This window comes from Mixophyes fleayi, chromosome 5 (assembly GCF_038048845.1).
Source record: "Mixophyes fleayi isolate aMixFle1 chromosome 5, aMixFle1.hap1, whole genome shotgun sequence".
Classification (NCBI taxonomy): Eukaryota; Metazoa; Chordata; class Amphibia; order Anura; family Limnodynastidae; genus Mixophyes; species Mixophyes fleayi.
In genome coordinates this window covers 264,817,054-264,838,734 of record NC_134406.1, presented here as the reverse complement: position 1 = coordinate 264,838,734, position 21,681 = coordinate 264,817,054, and the positions used below count along the sequence as shown (strand labels likewise).

The window sequence follows — 21,681 nt, the reverse complement described above, 5'->3', positions numbered from 1 at the left end:
TTAATATATGATTTATAATACATTATGTTATATATATATATATATATATATATATACATACAACATAACGTATTATAAATCATATAATAATTAAAGATCATCATTTTTAAAACTACAGAAATTTGTTTTGTTAAAGGTAAAATAATTTTTTTCTTTGTAACAAATAAATGCTGGATATATGAACATAACTTCATATAGATGCTATTTCCTTGCATGTGCATCTATGTACAACCAAGTACACAGGCTGGGTGACAATTGTTTGAAGTGTTATTTGGAGGACGTCATTTAATGCAATGAATTTCATCCTGATTACAGCGCTGTAAGCCTATGAAAGGCACGTTTAAATTGAATGCACTCTTCATCTTTGACGGAGACACAGATCACAATTATTAACTGTTATTATTTATTGCAACTTGGTTTATATAAAGTAACTGTTAATAACATCCACACATTTATAAGATACTTAATAAAAACCTTGATAACAGGTAAGCAATTTTTTTCACAATGTCGTCAGTACTGTAAAGCGGGTTGTCTAGTTTAAGTTATAATATTGATCATATTATATCCTCCCTCTTTTGAACCGGTTGGAATTTCAATAGATTTCACCAGTCCGAGGGTTTCAAACATGTTCCTGAAACAATTCACAATCGATGATGATTGAATCTTGCGGTTCAAAATATGCATTGTTTGAGGGTTTACTTATGCGTTTCGCATTTGAGGTTAAGAACATTTTAAAATAACTATAAATCCTTGATTATTCAAGCTAAAATGGTTACATTTTGTAATGTTTGATACCTTTTTTTAATTCAAACAGTAACTATTATTGTGTTGAAGTTGGCATTCATGGTTTGAGCTGTTTGTTGTTCCAACTTTAGATCCAATTTGAAAAACCGATATGAGAAACACTCTAAAAAAAATAAGGAGCATAAGTTGTACAATTATGTTATTTACCAGAGATGAAGTAATCATGGGGGTTGGCCACCACCCTGGACCTATAGTATATTGAATACACCAGAGCTGGGGTAATGGACAGCATGGTGGCACAGTGGTGAGCACTTCTTCTGGGGTCATTAGTTTGATTCCCGATCATGGCTTTATCTGTGTGGAGTTTGTATGTTCTCCCCGTGTTTGCGTGGCTACGAGTTCTTCCCACATTCCAAAAACACACCAGTAGGTTAATTGGCTGCTATCAAATTGACCCTAGTCTGTGTGTGTATGTTAGGGAATTTAGACTCTAAGCTCCAATGGGGCAGGGACTGATATGAATGACAAAAGTTCTCTGTAAAGTGCAGCGGAATTTTGTTGGCACTATATAAATAGTGATGATGATGATGATGATGATGGTTAGGGGCACAGACTTATCACATTTATGTCTCTTAATTTAATTTACTGGGAAGAATAATGAGGTTTGAGGAGGACTTAGGCTGCCAAATGTTCTGTACTGACAAACTCTGACTATAATAAAGCAGTTATAATTGGATTTAATGATTGGCCTTACAAATTACACCCAGTCCATTACTGGATCCTATACTAACCCTGTTCTTACATTGTGGAGAGGGGGATACGCACCCAGAATACATAACAGAATATGTTTCATATTATGCAATGCAGCACGACCATCATAGTTAGTCATTCACACACCTATTAAACCATCTTCCCATAAAAGCATCTTATAGCTGTTCCGGCGGCTTGAAACGTCTCAGTCCCTGTATTGCAGCGATAACGGGCGATGTAAAAATATGTAGTTTGATTGTGCATTAATATAAACTCAATAAATGTGACACTAGTAAATCAAATCTCTTCTGACCCTAATGCCGTTCCCATTCGTTCACTGCAGAGATCTGTCGGTCCCGATACACACGAGAGCATCCCTGTATTATGATGATTATTATTATTATTGATTAGCAATATTGATTAGCCGGCAGCAGAGTGCAGATATGGCACGGCTCATTCTGGGAATACTGTGAACCAGCCCGGAGGCAGCATTTCCATTTTCTTGGAACCGTCACCTTCTGTTCTGTAAAACCACTCTACTTTATTACAATACGTTGGAGACAATTGGTCAAAATGACTAACTTGTAATATAAGACAGGATATAGCATCATATTTTCTTTCATCATCTGAACCCTAAGTGGCTTCCTTCTGTGTATGTCTCTACTGCCCTCTAGAGGATGTTTCAATCGGATAATGTGAATTTGTGCTAGTTTGTACCTTCTTTGTTATTTTAAAATTAAAAGCATAGTGCTGCAAAATATATTGTTACTATGTTAGTATATACATATAATTCATTTAAACGTGTTATGAGAAGAGCAAGAAATTATTTTTTCTTTATCTGCTTTTATTACTCTCCGGCCGCAATTGATATTTTACATTTTTGTGAGATGTGAAACCTTAATATCACAGAGTTTCAACTCAGAGGCTTTAATGCACAGTACCTGCCATTATGGACCGGCAGATAGAGGAGAGTTTATTGCAAGGATTTAGAGAACAAGGGCTCTATGTATTAGCGTACAGCGGTCTAATTGCTCCGTGTTCGGTTCAGAATAGCACTTTATGTTAGATTTCTTACATACATCACAGCACTGCTCTATCAACCACCTAGCAGATGATTTTACATTAACTGTAACCAATACTTGCCAACTTTTGCTCGTTGGCTTCAGAGAGATCCCGGGGGAGGTGGACGTGCGGGGCGGGGCTTGGCGAATAGCGTCATTTTGTTCCCGCCCCCTGAAAGATTGTCACAAATTTGGCCAATTACAGCAGGCAGGGATAAGAGAATGCAATATTTACGTCATTAAGCCCCGCCACTTATCTTTTGCGGGGGCGAGAACTGGGAGGTTGCCCTGCTCTCCCAAGAGTCCGGGAGGTCTCCCAGAAATGCGAGAGTCTCCCGGACATTTTGGGAGAGTAGGCAACTATGCGTTAAAGAAAAGCAGCTAATGAATCTCTAGAGACTGAAGTGTCTTTTACATTTCTGTCTCCATTACTGAAGTCATGTTGTCTTACCTGTCCGCCTTTGATTAAATCTTGGTCTCCATGAAAATGGCCACCTCCATAGGCATCAATACATGGACATAGGACACAATTTCTGATCTGTTTTATCATGCCACAGATGGCGAAGCCAACCACGTCTTGTACTGGCTCAGCATCAGGGAGAATGCCAGACTCTTCAGGGAGTGAGGGAGATCACCCCTATTACAGGGAGTCTCCCTGACATTCAGGGTCTACTTCTTCCACATGTTTCGTCGCAGGTGACTTCGTCTTTCTGGTGCTTTCCTTCGTCGCTATTTCATATATTATGTTTTTGGTGTGCGTGTGTAAGCAGACTTTTTTTATGTTGCACACAAGACGGTCAGTTATTTCAGCTGTATTAGGGATGTTTAAGATTTATTGATGCCTAATAGTGAACGCGTCTGCTGCACATAACACAAATGGCTAAAAACATGGCCGCAAGTGGGATGTGTCTGTGATGTGCTCTGGCTGTATAAGCTACTGGCGCTGAGCGGCGCAGATCTTAAGCGTGGTTCAGCATTTGAGTGTAAATAAGCAATATTTAAACCCAGCTTTATTAAGGATAAATTGCGTCCATTTTGCAGCCATCTCTGCCCCACAAAATGTTTCTTAGATCGTCGTTGCATTAATAATGTGTCATCTTCCCCACCTATTACTGTGATCGTTATGATATTTTTCTTTTCTCTTTTTATTGACATTTAAAGCTTTTCTACTTAAGAAAATCTCAATTTCCCGTATGCGCATTTCCGTTACTCTACCTGAATGTAATTCGGTGTCTGGCTGCAGGCATCTTTCTCTCTTCATCACCATAAAACCTTTTTAGCTAATTAAGTTGCACATTGGCTTATAGAATGTCTTACGGCAACACAGCATTCGAACTTAACACCTTCAAAAACTAATTATCTCCGATGTTCATGATCCTTATTAAACTACCGCAGTGCTTATTATGAGACAGACTGAGGTAGCAGATCTTGGGATGGCAGAAAAATATAAATACAAATATTTTTGCTGCGGAAGTGTAAATGAATACAGAATTTGGGCTTCAGACAATCGGGGAATGTCAGGATGAGGGGAACTTGATCACTGTCTCCCCACCAAATATTTATCACTTGTAATGGTGATTTAATGCTAAGTGACTTGCCAGCTAGCAGTAGATCACTATTATCAGAAATCTATTAATATAAAGGCCCTAGTGGATCAATGAACCAACTCTCTTCTACCCTGACAGACAAGAAGTCACCAGGTTAATGTGGCAACCACAAAGCAGAAGCCCAGTTTCTTCATTAACATACATAGGTCTACTGATTGTATACAGCAATCAGATGCCCAGGGCTGGACTCAAACTAGTCTTAAACCAAGCACTATATGTTCCTATGCCATTTATAACTGTGAGCCCGGACTTCGTTGAAGCCAAAGCTGATATTTATACACATTTGGTTGTCGAGAACATGATAGAAACTTTTAAATATATCAAGGGTTATAACAAGGTACAGGAGGGAAACATTCTACAAAGGAAGAGAAGTATTAGAACACGAGGACATGTACTGACACTGGGGGGGAAGAGAAGTATTAGAACACGAGGACATGCACTGACACTGGGGGGAAGAGAAGTATTAGAACACGAGGACATGTACTGACACTGGGGGGAAGAGAAGTATTAGAACACGAGGACATGCACTGACACTGGGGGGAAGAGAAGTATTAGAACACGAGGACATGTACTGACACTGAGGGGAAGAGAAGTATTAGAACACGAGGACATGTACTGACACTGGGGGGAAGAGAAGTATTAGAACACGAGGACATGTACTGACACTGAGGGGAAGAGAAGTATTAGAACACGAGGACATGTACTGACACTGGGGGGAAGAGAAGTATTAGAACACGAGGACATGTACTGACACTGGGGGGAAGAGAAGTATTAGAACACGAGGACATGTACTGACACTGGGAGGAAGAGAAGTATTAGAACACGAGGACATGTACTGACACTGGGGGGGGGAAGTAGGTTCAGAGGAAATGTGAGGAAAAACTACTTCACAGAAAGGGTAGTGGATAAGTGGAATAGCCTCCCATCAGAATGAAATAGAATATATATATATATATATATATATATATATATATATATATGAGAATTCAATTTATGGTGGACCCATCAAATTGGAGCAATCTTTATAAAAAGAAGATAAGAATAATGGTTCCATTTTATACGAAGAAATTGTTTGTGATACTACAACACAATTTGCCACATTCTCTTTTTCCAAATTGCTTATACAATTTCCTACAGCCCATGCTGAGAGAGCATTGTGAGTCTGAACATACCTAAGAGTATTCTGGCTGTATAAGCTACTGCCGCCGAGTGTAGATTGTTACGCAGTCATAATGTTTTCTCTTTATGTTCAATGGGATGTTGTTTTGTTTGACTGTCAAATTTTTATTTAATTGTAATTATGTGACTATAATAATGTTAATTATTTTATATAACCTTTTTCCCTTCTGTTTATTTCCATATTTTTCCATTGGATTCCGTATGTGCCACAGGCTCAGGTAAGAGCTCCTATACAATAAGCAATGTATTTTACTGATGACATTACTGAATCACATATTTATTCACCATGGGAAAGCACAACCCCAAATCAGCAATGCCGATCACATTTCAAAGTATTGCTTGTCTTGCTAAACTGTACTTTTAAAATGCTGAATTACAGCCCAGTTAATCCCTACTCGGACAAAGAATATATTTCTCTAGTGACTTCAGTCCCACTTAATAATAACGAGAGCTAATGTAGAAAAAAATATAACGCAGGTAGGGAGAGGGGAGAAGAATTACAGAGATAATGGGTGGCTCAGTAGTTAAATGCACCAAGTGTAAAACAAGGACACTGATAGACTTGCTGGAACTGACTGTTTTGCATCTGAAGACTGGCTCCTGCTGACTTCAGACCATGGCTCTCTGCAAATGGGCATTATTTAACTATGTTTTTCCTGCGCTCCATTTTTGATGATGAACAGAGGACAGACAGAAGCTCATATAGATCAATTCTCTCAATGTAGAGATACTGGACCTGTATACACGGCTGTCTTTGCCAGGCAGAAATCGGAGGAGTGACGGGGGAAATTAAAACATACTCTCTCGCCCGTTCTTTCGTCCACTTTGGAAAGACAACTACATCCACTGCACCAGGAGTTCCGGAATGGAGGAGAAACACATTTAATTAATACCTGTGTGCAAGAGGTCTCCCATTTCCCAATGGCAAAACTGTATTCTAATATCATGGCAACGATTTCCAAAAATACATAGGCTATACTTTTGTATGAACTAGGTAAAAATAAATACTATTAATACTATTAATGAATAATGTGCCCTCTGGGGCAGTGGACTTCATACTTCTCTGATCAATCAAAAGAAGTTAGAGGATGAATACTAATGTCTAACACAGGGGTCAGGGAACATTTTTACCTGTTACCCCCAAATATATTTAGATACGCCGACGTTACCCCCTTGAAGGAAATCATATATTATTAATTATTGGAATTCAAAATTTTATTGAATCTATTCAAAATTTCTTTGAAAGCTTCAACTTTAAAACTTTAGGTTTTGGAGAAATGATGTTGCTTCAATTTTGATACGAGAGCATCAATATTGGGGCATTTTGATGTCAGAGCAATTTGGATAGAGTCTTTAGCGTCCAATCGATTTCTTTGCTCTGTTTTTATGTTCGTTAGAGTGGAAAATCCTTGTTGGCAAAGGTAGGTTGTTGCAAAAGGCAGCAACTTTTTGACTGCCTCCTCATGTGCAATTCTGATGCCTTTGCAGCTGTTGACATCCAAAAATATGACAGATCTGCTTTGTTTTCAAATGCAATATGTGCTTCATTATTACATCGAAGATCAAGAAGTGCCTCTGCCAACCCCTGAGGCTCTTCTGGTACAACAGCAATTTCACATTTAAAGGGGTTTACAATCCAACTGACAGCATGTGAATCGGCAGCATTACCCCCAGGAATTTCATTTTTACCCCATTTGGGTTAATTTATCCCTGTTCCCTGACCACTGGTCTAACAGGTTGGATTTGCCACCCATTCCCCCAATTTTTTTATTTGGATATTTAAAAGAGATAGTTTGGGTGACGCATGCACCTGTCCTCTCAGACTTGCGGCAATAACAGGTTTTTTTTCTTATCTCTCCGATAAGCGGAGATAGAAAACCTCCATTATTGCTGCATGTTCTGAAATAGGCCCCTTATTCTTTTGATTGCTATGGGCTGCCGAACGTTTCCTATTTTGCATCGTCTTAAGATACATATTGGCACTGTTCTGTAATTGTGCATAGTACATTTTAAGGCTGACCTCATAAATATTTACTGTGCAAAATACAAAGTAATAATTTGATATACTAGTACTTGAAGTGCCTGAGAGATTGCAAATGCTATTTGCAGATCCTATTACAATATGAAATCAGCTGGCAGACGGCAAAATGCTTTTACCTGCAGCGCAAAAGACTGTTATTTTAGAACTGTAGGGGAGGTAATGTAATCAGGTGATTGCCGTCCCATCTTCCAGCACTTATAGACGTATGCATAAATAAATCAATTTCAATCCTGCTTAGAGTGCTTTGGGTAACCTATACATTATAGTTTATGCTGTAACTTGTGTTGCAGGTGTATGAAGTGGTCCCGTGTCACAGTGATTGCAATCAGTACGTCTGGATCACGGAACCGTGGAGCATATGTAAAGTCAATAATGTTGACCTTAAACAGAACTGTGGGGAAGGGGTCCAGACGAAAAAAGTGAGGTGAGTGCTCAGTACCATTTATCGAATGTTCAAGAGGATAAGAAATATTGATGCTTGTTTTCTGTGGACAGGGTGATGTTTCCTTGGAAATCAGAGTTAATCTAATTTGAACATCTCTCTGAAGGATTCTTTTGAGAATCTGCTGTTTAGTGTAACCCTTCACAACGGACAATTCCTACACAGAGTAGCTTAACTCCATCAGTTCCAGATGACTCAGCTGAGATTTTGGGGGGTATTCAATTTACCGCGAAGTTTGTTTTTTTTGCAGCGTAAAAAAAAAAATCACACGTGGGTTTTTAACTGCTATAGCGACCGTTTTCAGTTAACGCAGAGTCAAAAGAGGGACCACTGCCCCCGTGCGTCAATCATTGGTGTTTGCGAGTTTTTAGGGGAGTGAAGGGGAGTTTTAACGCGGTCAAGTATAACATAAAAAAAAGGATTGGCATACATTAGATTGCATTACACAACCTATTTATTTGATAATATCTACAATACAGTACTTTTATTAGCATATTTTTTATTTCACAATTTTTTACTATAGAATATACTATACCATGTCAAAACACATTAGTATATACATATTTGTACCAAAACATACATAAATATATTTAATTAGTGATTTTTTTATTAATTTTTTTGTTTTGCCGTTTTTTAATTATTTTTTCACAAGAAAATCAACTTGTTATGCATTACTGATAGATATATATATATATATATATATATATATATATATATATATATATATATATATATATATATTTTATCTCTTTTTTTTTTTCATAATTACATGATTTCAAATAGTTTTCATAGTTTTTTTTATTTTTATCACACCCCAAAGAGGTGCGAGATAAAACAGCATATTGGCCTGTTTAACGCGCCGCGTTAAAAAAACAATTGAATAGCTTTTAACGTGGCTGGCTCTCAACCACCCTATTCTTTCAACAGGCCTTGTACCGGAGCGCGGTAGGACCGTTTCATGAAAAAAAAATGAGCGTTAAAAATGGAATTGAATTGCGGGTAAAGTAAACCTGCTCGAAAATAATAAAAAAAAACTGACTTAACGCTGTGTTAAAAAAATATCTTGCGGTCAATTGAATTCCCCCAATAGAGTGAGTGATAAATGAATATCTTACAATAGACTTTCAATGTCCTTAATGCATTCATGCATGGACACAAGACATCAACCTTAAAATAGCGCTGTGACATCATCAGGATGGATGTCGGATATGAACGGCTCTGGTGTCACTTCTTAAATATTTAAGTTTGAAAACCCAACATTTTTTGAAACCAGTGCCAGGTTGTCAAACCTTACTGGTTTTGTTAAAACCACTATGTCCAGTGGTTTCAAAGTCTATATTTGCAATTTAAAGCCAACAGCAAGATGCAGAAGCTGGACCACTAAATTACAATATGTGAACTCTGTCCCTGTGATATAATGTATCCAAGAGAACAGTTCTCTTTAGAGCTGTAAGTGCTCAGAAAATATGGAGTTGACATAAACCCAAAAAAGCACTTACAGTTGATATAAGAAAATAATTTACAAAATATTTCAATATGTGTCTGTTAAGAGGCTGTTGGAATAATGTGATTTTCTGCAGTTTAGTGAGTTAACATTATACAAATTAAACAAGCCATGTTCAATGTTGTATTAAAGTGGTAATACTACAAATTTCCTAATGCGCCCCTCATCCAGTATCTGCTACATGCAGTTGTTTTTTCCCTGGTTCTGTAATGCTGAACCACCAAATTTATCATCTTTAAATGGTCACTGAGAGGAAGTTCGAGTGGGAGGGCCAATCACAAGCCTCAACCTCTTTATTGCAACTTGTGACTGGTATTTCCGTTCACACCCCTTCGCGGAAGACATGCCATCATCATCATCATTTATTTATATAGCGCCAACATATTCCGTAGCGCTTTACAATTGGGCACAAACATAGTAAACTAATCAACAAACTGGGTAAAACGGACAAAGAGGTGAGAAGGCCCTGCTCACAAGCTTACAATCTATGGGACAATGGGAGTTTGACACATGAGGTTAAGTCTACATTTTGCATTTCGGCCCAGCCAGACTGCAAAGGTAAAAGTGACTCACAGCTAAATGATCCTATCACACAGAAATGTTGGTCAAGGGGTAGTAGTCTTGTGTGAAATTGTGTAAAGGGTGGTAATAGGGTAATGTAGTGAGGTTAAGAGGGTGGTTGAGGAATATTATAAGCTTGTCTGAAGAGGTGGTTTTTCAGAAAACGCTTGAAAGTTTGTAGACCAGAGGAGAGAATTCTATAGAGTGGGTGCCACTATAATAATGCTCATTAAAATGTGAATGAGAACATTTGTTTATATTTATACGCCTCACCGTCAGATGTATGCAGAACACGGTGGACGGCCCTGCGGACGTCGTGGAAGACTATCTCTGTGAGCCAGAGGAAATGCCTCTTGGGGCCAGAAACTGCAAACTTCCATGTCCCGAGGACTGCGTCATGTCAGAATGGAGTCCATGGAGCAAATGTCCTTTGGTAAGTGCCTCGTGCCTCAGTGATGTCACTAGCTCCTAGTGTTTAGATAGGCTACATTCCCATGAATATTGGCTAAGCTGACAAATGGCTGCCTCCATTATGTGGAGACAATGAGTAAATATGAGTAATCACAGTTTATTGATTAGTACAGCTATTGGGTTATCAATATTTCTATTGGTCTATTATAGTCTTGAGGTTCACGGTTGTTAGAGGACGTTGGCATCTCCCATATACATATAGGGATCTAGGACTGTAGAAGGTTGGTTTTGTCTCCAGAGATTGGTCATAGAGCAGATGCATCATGTATAAGTTCAATTTAAAACAACTAAAACTGCTTGAAGTTGTGATCTGCTATGGATTTATTCTTCACACAGCGGTACAATATGGAGGTACACACAAAAAATAAGCGTAAAGTAGATAAATAAAGTGAGATAAGGGAGAAGATGAGATATAAGGAGGAGAAGATAGTATGAGAAGGGGGACATTATTAGAGGAGATTATTGATAAAAGTCTGAGGACGTCACCCAAGGATTCCATATGGTTGAAAATTGAAGGATTCTTTTGTATCACCTGCTATCAGTGGTTGAAGTGAGCTGGTACACGGTGGTATGTCATACCGCTGCTTATCCTACTGCCTTCATTGTAACATTGTAACACTATCACATTCCATTCACAGTTGTAGAAGTGGGGGGTATACGGTGGTATGTCATACCACCACTTCTCCTGCTTAATTGTAACACTATCACATTCCAGTCACTTACATTTTCCATATCCATTTCTAAATTTCACTTTAACCACTGCCTGCAACCATACGTTTTCCATATGACAGAGATGACTGATGTCGATTACCATAGATATTGGCAAGTCCCTTGTTTTACATCTGGAAGCAACCACTAGGTGGGCTGGAGGGGTATTACCCCTGTAAGACATGGATGGTATGTATCTAATCTCTTCACACTACCACTTCAAAGACTTTAAGAAGTTAACAGGAGACTTTTTATTATGTAGAGATCTGGGGCCTGATTCATTAAGGATCTTAAATGAAGAGGTATCTTCTTTCAGTCTCCTGGACAAAACCATGTTACAATGCAAGGGATGCAAACTAGTTTTCTGTTTTGCACATAAGTTAAATATTGACTGTTTTGACCCCTCCAGGTGTTAGTACTTAAGTCATTAGCGTTGCAGCTATAGTATATGAAGTCACAGCATTCTATTCGCATTACTTAGTTGACATTTCCATTTGGACAAATGCAGGAAAGACGACCATTTCACTTTTAAAGGGGAAATAATAGGAATTTCTACTTATAATTTGTATTTGTGTTTGTTGCAAATAACATTTTATATTGAAAATGTTACTATGGTGCGTATTAATAACAGCATTCTATCATGTCAATGACACTTCAGTACATTATAATACTAAATACAAATATGGTAAGTGACGCTATGCTGCATCTCTGCGCTATCCTGGGGTGTAAGCATAACACTTTTTAAGCTTGCTAACATTTTTTAGATGTTTCTGACTCAACATATGAACGTAAAGAAGCTTTTTTGTTTTGTGCACTTTTTCCTGCGTAGGTTCGAAGCACAAATGCATCCACCTCTTAATGAGCCCTAAAATGCTCAGCGTATTATTAAAATGAAATCCAGCCGCCGTGAAATGCCTCAAAACCCTCTTAGTAATAAAATGATCAGTAACAGTTTGCTGAGTAGGCTTCATAGCTGCAAACACCCCATCACAATAACTGAATGTGTATTTATCCTGATAGTATAGATATTGAAATGAACTAGGTGTCAGACAACAGCCGTCCATTAGAATACTAATCATAGTCTTACAGTCCGAGGTCCAGCATGGATCAGTGCTATCAGCTCTCATTAGTATGTAAGTGTTGTGCTGTGGGATTGATAGCAGACAAGCCTACGGCTTATATGGGACATATGATTAACTAGGGACGAAAACTAGTAAAAAAAGATCTACTTAAAGTATTTCAGATGAGTGATTTGTCCCTTTATTAATATTGATTCTTAGGGTTTCTTATGAAAATATACCCCTCCCACCCCCCTGCACAAAGCTAGACAATTTATTTGAATGTTCATTTGCTTTTATTCTGTTTCATCTATGATTCAAACATCTTATCCATTATCAACCCTAAGTTTAAGACTGTCCAGCCTTTGACTATCTAGGTACACACTAAAGAATTTTCCAACCGACGTGTTATCTCAAACGATTGTACCTACGACTGAAAGTCTGATCAGTCTTACGATTCATACATACACACTGACACGATTTACCTTCAGATCTGCGCTCTTCATCTGGTCCTTCATCTGGTCCTCTAGTCTTCAGAGAATGACAGCACAATATGCATTCATTCTTTATTGTCACATTGATTAAAACCGCCTTGTAATAGCTATCCACATGTCCTAACGAATCTCATTAGCTTCTGTGACTCTGAAACGAAACATTCTGTCTCAGAACAAACAATTGAATTATTCCTTCTACAGCGCACTCTACATTTATTCATCGGGACATTCATCACTAGCATCGGCTGAAAAGAACACGACTTTAAACTCTATGGAGATAGTGAGATGAGTGCATACACACTACGTGATCGGTTGGTGGTTGGTCGGAAAATATTAAACAGTACGACCAACCAACTGAGCCGACAATCAACACTTTGGAACGACTTTCGAACATCGTGTCACTATACACACTAACCCGAATGTTGGCTGATTTTCTAGATTATTGATTGAAAACGGTCCAGTGTATACCTCTTCTAAGGCCAGGTACATACTACAGAAAATTTCCCCCGATGTGACATCTTTAACGATTTTACCAACGACAGACAATAAAAAAAAAAGTCCCGATCAGCAGCCGATTCATGTGTAAACACTATACACGTTTTACACACAATTTACCTTAAGATCTGTGCTCTTCATCTGTCATAACCATCGGCTGAAGAGATAGTGGCTCTGCACACTCCATAGAGATCTATGGACACTGCTGGTCCTGAGTGCATACACACTGCAGAATTGGAACGACATTCTTTCACCGTTGACCAAAATTTTTTATTCAGTTTAAAAATCAAATGAAACGATACAATGTGCTTTGGTACGATAAAACATGATTGTGGGAGCATACACACTAATGCGATATCGGCCCAAAAAGTCGTTTAGCGTTTTACTGGCCCGATAATCGACTGCAAACACTGTAGTGTGTACTCAGCCTAAGGGCGGTGTCACATGAACGATTTGATTCCACTTTTAAAACACAATGTCTAATCCCTCCAAATTGTTTTCATTTATTTCTATGAGCAAAATGGAGAGGATGTCACACAAGCGTTTTAATGGCAGTGATTTATAAAATGTTGTCAGCAGCATTTTGCACGAGTATCCAAACTGCTGAATAAAATTGCTCCCCCACTGAATTGCATTATATTTGGGCAGACCACACACAGAGCATTTTACGCACACACAGAATATTTTTAAGACAACATTATAAGCTGTGTGAAATCTGGTACACAGCAGAAAAGGTGCTGTAACCCGTAGCAACCGAAAAGAAACTGAGCTTAGAAAGTAACAGCAAATATTAGATTGGTTGCTATAGGTAACATCACTTTTTTTTCTCTTGCACCGAGTTTCTCAAATATCCTCCAATGTTTATAAATAGTTACAGTATACAAATTATATAAGGTGATTTATTTTTTTTTATATAAAGAATTGTGATATTTTTACCCTTATACTTTATTGCCAATAAAGAATAGAGGAAAGAGCTATAATATGCCTACTTTAAATATGACAATTAAATTGCTAAATTTGGCTAAATAACATGATTATGTCTGGGAGATCTTCATTATTATGCAAATGAAGCCGCAGAATCTTAATGACATGTTTAGTATTTGAATTCTCTGCTTGAGTTTGAGATTGTTGTTGGCTTAATTTGCTTGTCTAATGTGTGATATCTGTTTGCCGACTCAGACGAAACCCGCTCATTAATTAAAAACCCCTCGTACATCTACCTCGCTCAGCCATGTGCTCTGTACTGAGATATTTACAGTGTCATTTGTAGAGATATTAGTTTTATTTCTGCTTTGCAGCCTTGTGATGGAAGCGGCTTTCGTGAGCGATCAGCAACACCCATCCGACAGGCAGAGGAAGGCAAGACATGCCATGTGGCCATCGAAACCGAGCCATGTGTCCTGAACAAGAACTGCTACCATTATGAATACAACGTGACAGGTACGTAGACAATGAACTGTAGATGGACTACAGGGAACAGAGACAAATAAGCTCATGTAGTTTGGCAGTGGTGTAAGTTGTCTGTGGATGACCATAATAAGAAGGGCCAACACCTAGTGGGTGCTACGCGCCTTTCCCTTCAGACGCTGTGCCCTCACTCTTGGGGGGAGTTGATGCGGTATCCGTGTTCTTCTTTTCTTTTTCTATGTGCAAGACTGGAACTGGGCGCAGGATTGGGAAGGCTGTATTACTTGAAGTTTTGATTATGTAGACCCAAGGGTGACCAGATTACAGTTCACCAGCATGCCGTGATAACGATTGGGTTAACACAGCTGAAAGCTCAGAAAACGAGGGCAGCATGGTGGCTTAGTGGTTAGCACTTCTGCCTCACAGTACTGGGGTCATGAGTTCGATTCCCAACCATGGCCTTATCTGTGTGGAGTTTGTATGTTCTCCCCGTGTTTGCGTGGGTTTCCTCCCATGTTCCAAAGACAAACTAGTAGGTTAATTGGCTGCTAATAAATTGCCCTTAGTCTCTCTCGGTCTGTGTGTGTGTGTGTAAGGGGATTTAGATTGTAAGTTCCAATGGGGCAGGGACTGATGTGATTGAGTTCTCTGTACAGCGCTGCGGAATTAGTGGTGCTATATAAATAGATGATGATGATGACGTTGCCAGTTTCAGATGTGTACATTTAATTATCTATACTACCACATCTCCACTATGTGCTGTTAACAATTAGATGCTTTGATTGGCTACATGTAAGCTTAGCTCCTCTCACCGGAAATATGCCTGGACATGCAGGAGTTGGATGAGCTAAAACATACTATGGAACTGTTAGCATTCTAATGTACTGACTGGCTACAGAGTGTTCTAGGTCCACCAGATGTGGCTCAGTGCATTATATAATCAGTGCTCGTGTTCACTAACCCCCTAACTCCCAACTCTCCTGATTTCAGTGGGACAGTCCCGATTTTCGGTCTCTGTCCCATCCAGAGACTTGTTTGTGCTGCAGATGGGAATGTTGTGGGAAGGGAGGTATGTAATGGTCACGCTAGTGCATTAGGGTGCTAGGCAGCTCTCTGAGGGGGTGACCAGGCCTCCCATCGTAATGTGACCACATTCCCCATTTTGCCATGGCCACTCCCCCTGTCTTGCTGCTGGGTTCTGACAAGTTGAGAGGTATAACTAACTCAGCAGCTGTTTCCCAGTGCATTATACCAGAAGTGCCCCAGTGTATTCTACCAGCAGGACCCTTGTGCATTATATCAGCAATGCTCTTAATAAGCTGTGTCAATAAAGTTACATGTATTAAAGATTTACCAGCTAGTTAATTTTACTATGTCCACCTATTGTTTCTTTAATTTAGAATGTGCACAGAGTAATTAAAAAAGAAAAAGGAATAAATCATCCAAGTGATGAACCACAAAACACATTGGAATATAGACAGCTTCCAACTAAAATATTTACAAGATAGACATATGTCAAATAATTCCTTTAAAGGAAAAACCACCTTTAAGATGCTCTTTTATTATGTGGCATAAAAAAATAATAGAGTTACCTAATTGTTTCAATTGAAAATTGTGCGCAGCTTCCATTATATTTAGTGATTTGCTCGAATTCGCTGCTTTAGAATGTTGCCCCAGAATCTGCCTGAATATCTTCCTGGGAAGCTGACCGGACATTGTAAGATGTAACCTATAATAAAGAAGGAGTAGTAGAGTAATAACCAAATACATAAAATAAAAATGACATATATTTTCCAATATAAGGATATATTCGTGGAAAAGTTATTGACAACATATCTCCATGGTCCTGTGTCTTGTTCTTTGTGATGAACCGTAATCACACCAGCATTGACCATTCTGTCCTGTGTTCTCCAGATTGGAGCACGTGTCAGCTAAGCGAGAAGGCTGTTTGTGGGAACGGAATGAAGACCAGGATGTTGGACTGTGTGCGCAGCGATGTGAAATCTGTAGCTTTGAAGGACTGCGAGGAGGTAAGTGATATCCTGTTAATTGGGACATCTCAGCAGCCTCAGGAGAACAATGAGTAGTGACAGAGAGACTTTCAGGTAATGGTTCCCAAGGAAGAATATACAAACTAGCCACACAATAAATATTATGAGTATGTGTCATTTTCAAAAATCAGAAAAAAATTAAATTATTGCATGAAAGAGAAGTACCACATGCTGTCAGATTTTATATTTGCATAATTATAACCCCCTAATCATAAAATCCCCCACTGATCACAAGCCTTGAGAATTGACCTCAGTGTGTAATCACCCTTACATTAATGTTAGACTGCCACTGACAACTGCCGAAACTCCACCTTCCAGTAATAGCTGTACTTGGCCAATCCACAAAGACATCAGTAATAGATCATCCACCAAATATGCATTATTCATAGAGCTGTACCTCTCGCGCCTCCAGAAACAATCTTTCCGGAACAATGATCCTCCGGAATACTCAGAGAAACATGTTTTACCCAATCTTTGAACAAGGCGATACATAAACGACCGCACTAAAAGATATTACTCAGGCTGTTCACTTTAGAGTTTCTTGTTCCTTTTTTGAAATCAGTCTTAATTTTATTATTGTCCAGCAAGGTTGGCTAAGTGGTTAGCACTTCTGCCTCACAGCACTGGGGTCATGAGTTCAATTCCTGACCATGGCCTTATCTGTGTGGAGTTTGTATGTTCTCTCCATGTTTGCGTGGGTTTCCTCCTGGTGTTCAGGTTTCCTCCCACACTCCAAAAACATACTAGTAGGTTAATTGGCTGCTATCAAATTGACCCTAGTCTGTCTCTCTGGGGCATAATCAATTGTTGGCGTTATAGCCAAAAATCTCGCAGCGCGCGCACTAATACCGTTATTGCGGTAATAGTGCGCGCAAATACCATTATTATGGTCGTTTTCTCGCTGGATTTCAGCTCGCAGCTCCCTGAGCCGCGAGCTGAAATCCAGCTTACTATTACCGTAATAATGGTAATAGTTTTAACGCCGCGTGGATATTCAACAATTGAATATGCCCCTCTGTCTGAGTGTGTATGTTAGGAAATTTAGACTGTAAGCTCCAATGGAGCAGGGACTGATGTGAATGAGTTCTCTGTACAGCGCTGCGGAACTAGTGGCGCTATATAAATAAATGATGATGATGATTCAATAGTTCCTATGGAAAGGTCTACCAAAAGCTGCTAGACATGTTATCAAAGTTAGAGAGAAGAGAGCTCCATTCAAGTGGTGCACTGACAGCCTGTAGTTAATATTTAATTACTTGGTCATTATACTCTTGGAGATGAAACAAAAAACTATACTGTACTATATCATGCTCAGTATAATGTGTTTATACAAAATCCTGAGTTAAAACTCACTACATGTCACTTTAAAATTTGTATAATCCATAACAGTTCTTATTGAGATATATTTATGAGATATCTTCCATGTAGTGGCCTTTTAATTCCTTTCTCATTTCACAATTCCCTCTTATTGTTAGGGAAATTGTGAATGTATTTCAGTATGAATTGTATTAAAGAGATTGTATTCCTGTTTTTTGTTGCATTCTGTCTCCCTAATAATTATATAAATATATTTCTTATTTTACTCTTCTGAAACTAGCAGAAGCTAATGGTTTTATGTTTGGAGGGATATAAAGGCTTCTTGCTTTACCTGAACCTGTTATATTACAAATAGTCATATTCAAAAAGCTGCTATCTTTCTGGTTTGCAGCTATTTATTTAGAAGTCAGGCTTTGCATTTAAAAGAATGCGAAGGTTTCTTTATCTAAAACCTATTATATTATGTTGCAAATAGTCACATTCCTTGAGCTATTATGTTGTTCCCTTGTAGCTATCTGTGTACAGGCTACAAGCTTTATATATTTTAATGAATGTGAAGGTTTCTTTCTCTAAGCTTCTTATATTGTAAACAGTCAGAATTATATAGCTCCTATATTTCTTCCTTGTAATCAATTTTGTGCCGGTACTTTTCTGTGTATGTTGGCATACATATGGGCTTATTATGTATTTATTTCTGAGATATCTGTTCTAATAATCTCTTTACTTGAATATTCTGTTGAGAGAAGTAGCTCTTATTCTTACTTTATATCTAGACTTCTAATGCAATTGAGTCTAGTATATTTGACTAATCTTGTCTGTATTTTTTTGCAGAATATCGGGCAATAGAGCGTACAATATTTCTTTCTATTGTATCTAATTCTCCCACAGTAGCCACCACATTCTAAGGCTAACTATATTCAACTAATTGATTGATTAAACCTCTTATATAAATTTATGAGGACATTGGCATGAAGCGAGAAACACAAAAGCGCGTTTCGCTAAACTTGCTTTTTCAAGGCAAAAAAGTTAGCGAAACGCGCCTCAGGCTTTCTTGCTTCTTACCACTGTAAAAAGGGAACCCTCCCAAATTCACCTTCTGCAGTCCTTGCATCTCATTTTAATAATAAAGTACCACAAAATAACATTCACTGTCGAATGTGGGTGTGTAAGTAAACACATTTGTGCGCCTAGCATACACTCAGCGATGAACCTCATTATCACCCAGCTCCCCCCCCCATCAGAAGTTGCAAACTTTTTCACGCTGCAGGTGCTGCCATCTTGGCTTGCAAATCCTTGCGCAAAAATAGTAAACAATTAGGCGCGTGACCCCACAAAACCGCACCCGCCCTGTACATTTGCCCTTTCGTAAATGACCTTTGGTAATTTTAATGGAACCGACGTTTAATCTGCCTATTGTAAAAAAAATGTGGATATTCAAGAAACCTTGTAAGTTACAAATCACAAAGAAAATGACCTTGGATAATGTAGACTGAAATTTCCATTTCCTTCTAGCTTGGATTGGAGAAGATATGGCAGATGAACATCTCATGTGTCGTGGAATGTCCAATAAATTGCCAACTCTCTGACTGGTCACCTTGGTCGGAGTGCTCGAAAGATTGCGGTCTTGCAGGTTTGTTTTTAATACCTACAAAAGTTGGTCAAGATGGAACAGTAAAACAAATCCTAAAAACCTGGTAATTATTTTGTGTACAAGTTTACGGCAAGTACCTACATTTCTGAACATTTCAAAAGATTTACCCGATGCTTCAGTGATGGGATTGGATCCTAGTGATTCTGGAGAATGAAGTTCATTCTACAATATGGCTTCATGTGTATTCAGCTTAAATATCATGCCCCTACGTTAGACAATACAGACATTTTTATTTAGCAATAGACACACATATGTTTACAGAAAATATTAATAAAAATTATTTCGGATGGAGCAAGCTTAGTTTAGACAAACACCCTGATCGAGCGCCGATCATACAGAACGGTTAGTGCAACTTGACCCAGGTTGTCTTTTCACATCAGGGGGCCTTAGACCATGTCCAAAATAAATGTGCTCCATCTGTAAATCTTTTTCAACTTATTTCGGAGGTTTGGATGTCTAAAGATACATTATTTATAAGTAATGTGTTTATTGCTGCAGGGTTTACACCTGAAAACTGTGGTGTGTCTTTAATCAGCTTTAGTACTTCAGTAATTAGCCTATACTGATTGTGTATACAATTATATTTGGTGCCCGATCTCTGCACCTGTGTATATCATTTGCACATTTGTTCAATAAGAAATGAATGTATAGAAACAGAGTTTGGCGAGAACAGACTTCTACCAAATTTTATAAAATGCTAAATTATCCATTATTTGTATAGCTATGACACACGCCATAGCGCTGTGCACTCAGAGAATGTTTATTCATTGACATAAACCTCCACCTTTTTTAGCACAGGGCTTGTAGTCTCTGGGATGGGGGGGGGATGCAAATCTGCCCAGTTCTTTTTGTCAGTGGGGCTGTCTAAATCTTGAGGGGGTGCCATGTTGCTTAATTTTTAATTGATTCCTTTGTTTGTCGTTTTTCCCATTCATTTCAGTGGCCAATCCGTTTCAATGGGGGTTTCAGCATGCGTGCTACATGTTGATCCCCACCCTCTTGAAATAAATGGGAAATAGTGGCTTTCATTGTTAATTGCCTTTTACCGCATTGATAGTGATTCCATTAGTCTCTACTGATGTGAGAGCAATGGAGGGGTGAAGGAACAGGACAATAAGTGTATCGGTGTAGTCAGAACTTGCACATGGACATAGAAACCCAGGAGAACTGCTGTGATGCTGGAAGGCAGGAGATCAAATACGTCATTGATTGCCAGATCAGCAGCAGCTGAAAAAGGAGCATGTCCCAAAGGATATCACACTGAGCATGCTCAAGATCTTGGAGTACACTTAAGTGCAACTGAGCATGTCCAGACATTCTGTAGGTCTCATGCAGAGATATCACAACTGCCCATGCTCAGAGAAAAGGAGGGATCTAGACAGGACAAATAAAATAAACAACTGCTCTATAAAGACAGTAAATGACAGAATGAAGCTACACAGAGAAGAGATTGTATTTAGTAAAAGTTACAGTAAGGAATATGCAATAAGTCAACAAATTAACGTAAACTGAAAGTAGACAACAATTGATATATACCTCCCATAATGTGAGTTAACTCAGAGGTGATTTGTAACAACTCTATTATATATAGCAGGTGTCATTTCGTCATATTTTGTTAACAATGGTAGCACAATAAATGTATTAAATTCACTGTAGGGAAAATGAAACGGAAAAGAACTGTGATCCAGCCTTCCCAGGGGGACGGGAGACCTTGTCCTTCTCAGATGGAGCAGTCGAAGCCCTGTCCGGTGAAGCCATGTTACAGATGGCAGTATGGACGCTGGTCCCTGTGTACGGTGGAGGTACATCCCAGCTGTTACTTTCTATCCATGTTTGTTTATAATGAGCAATAGATTCAGTATATTCTACAGAATGACGATACAGTGGTGGGTTAAAATGTGTAAATAATGAATTGTGGATACTATTCAGTGGGTAAGGGAAATCCATGACTTGACTAAACTGACCATACATTGTAATAGGAGTACTGTGTTTAAAGCAGGAAATAAAGTTTAGGGGCTATTGCCAGAGCGTGATTAAGGGTTCAGGTCTTCCTAGGCTTATATGTTCATAGTGCCCACTCCCCTTCCACACCAGCCTAATACACAGTAGGCAAAAACAAACTTGTCCTTAATTTACAATC

The 21,681-nt window shown here is 38.6% G+C and overlaps 1 protein-coding gene across 1 annotated transcript in view; it reads left to right on the top strand.

Moving 5' to 3' along the window:
- The window catches only part of THSD7A (thrombospondin type 1 domain containing 7A), a 212,397-nt gene that overhangs the window by 176,184 nt on the left and 14,532 nt on the right, over positions 1–21,681 (top strand). The window contains exons 15-20 of the mRNA XM_075214043.1: positions 7,673–7,806; positions 10,169–10,322; positions 14,414–14,555; positions 16,437–16,552; positions 19,403–19,520; positions 21,198–21,343. Of these exons, the coding sequence (XP_075070144.1) occupies positions 7,673–7,806; positions 10,169–10,322; positions 14,414–14,555; positions 16,437–16,552; positions 19,403–19,520; positions 21,198–21,343 (810 nt within the window). The remainder of the gene's footprint in view (positions 1–7,672; positions 7,807–10,168; positions 10,323–14,413; positions 14,556–16,436; positions 16,553–19,402; positions 19,521–21,197; positions 21,344–21,681) is intronic.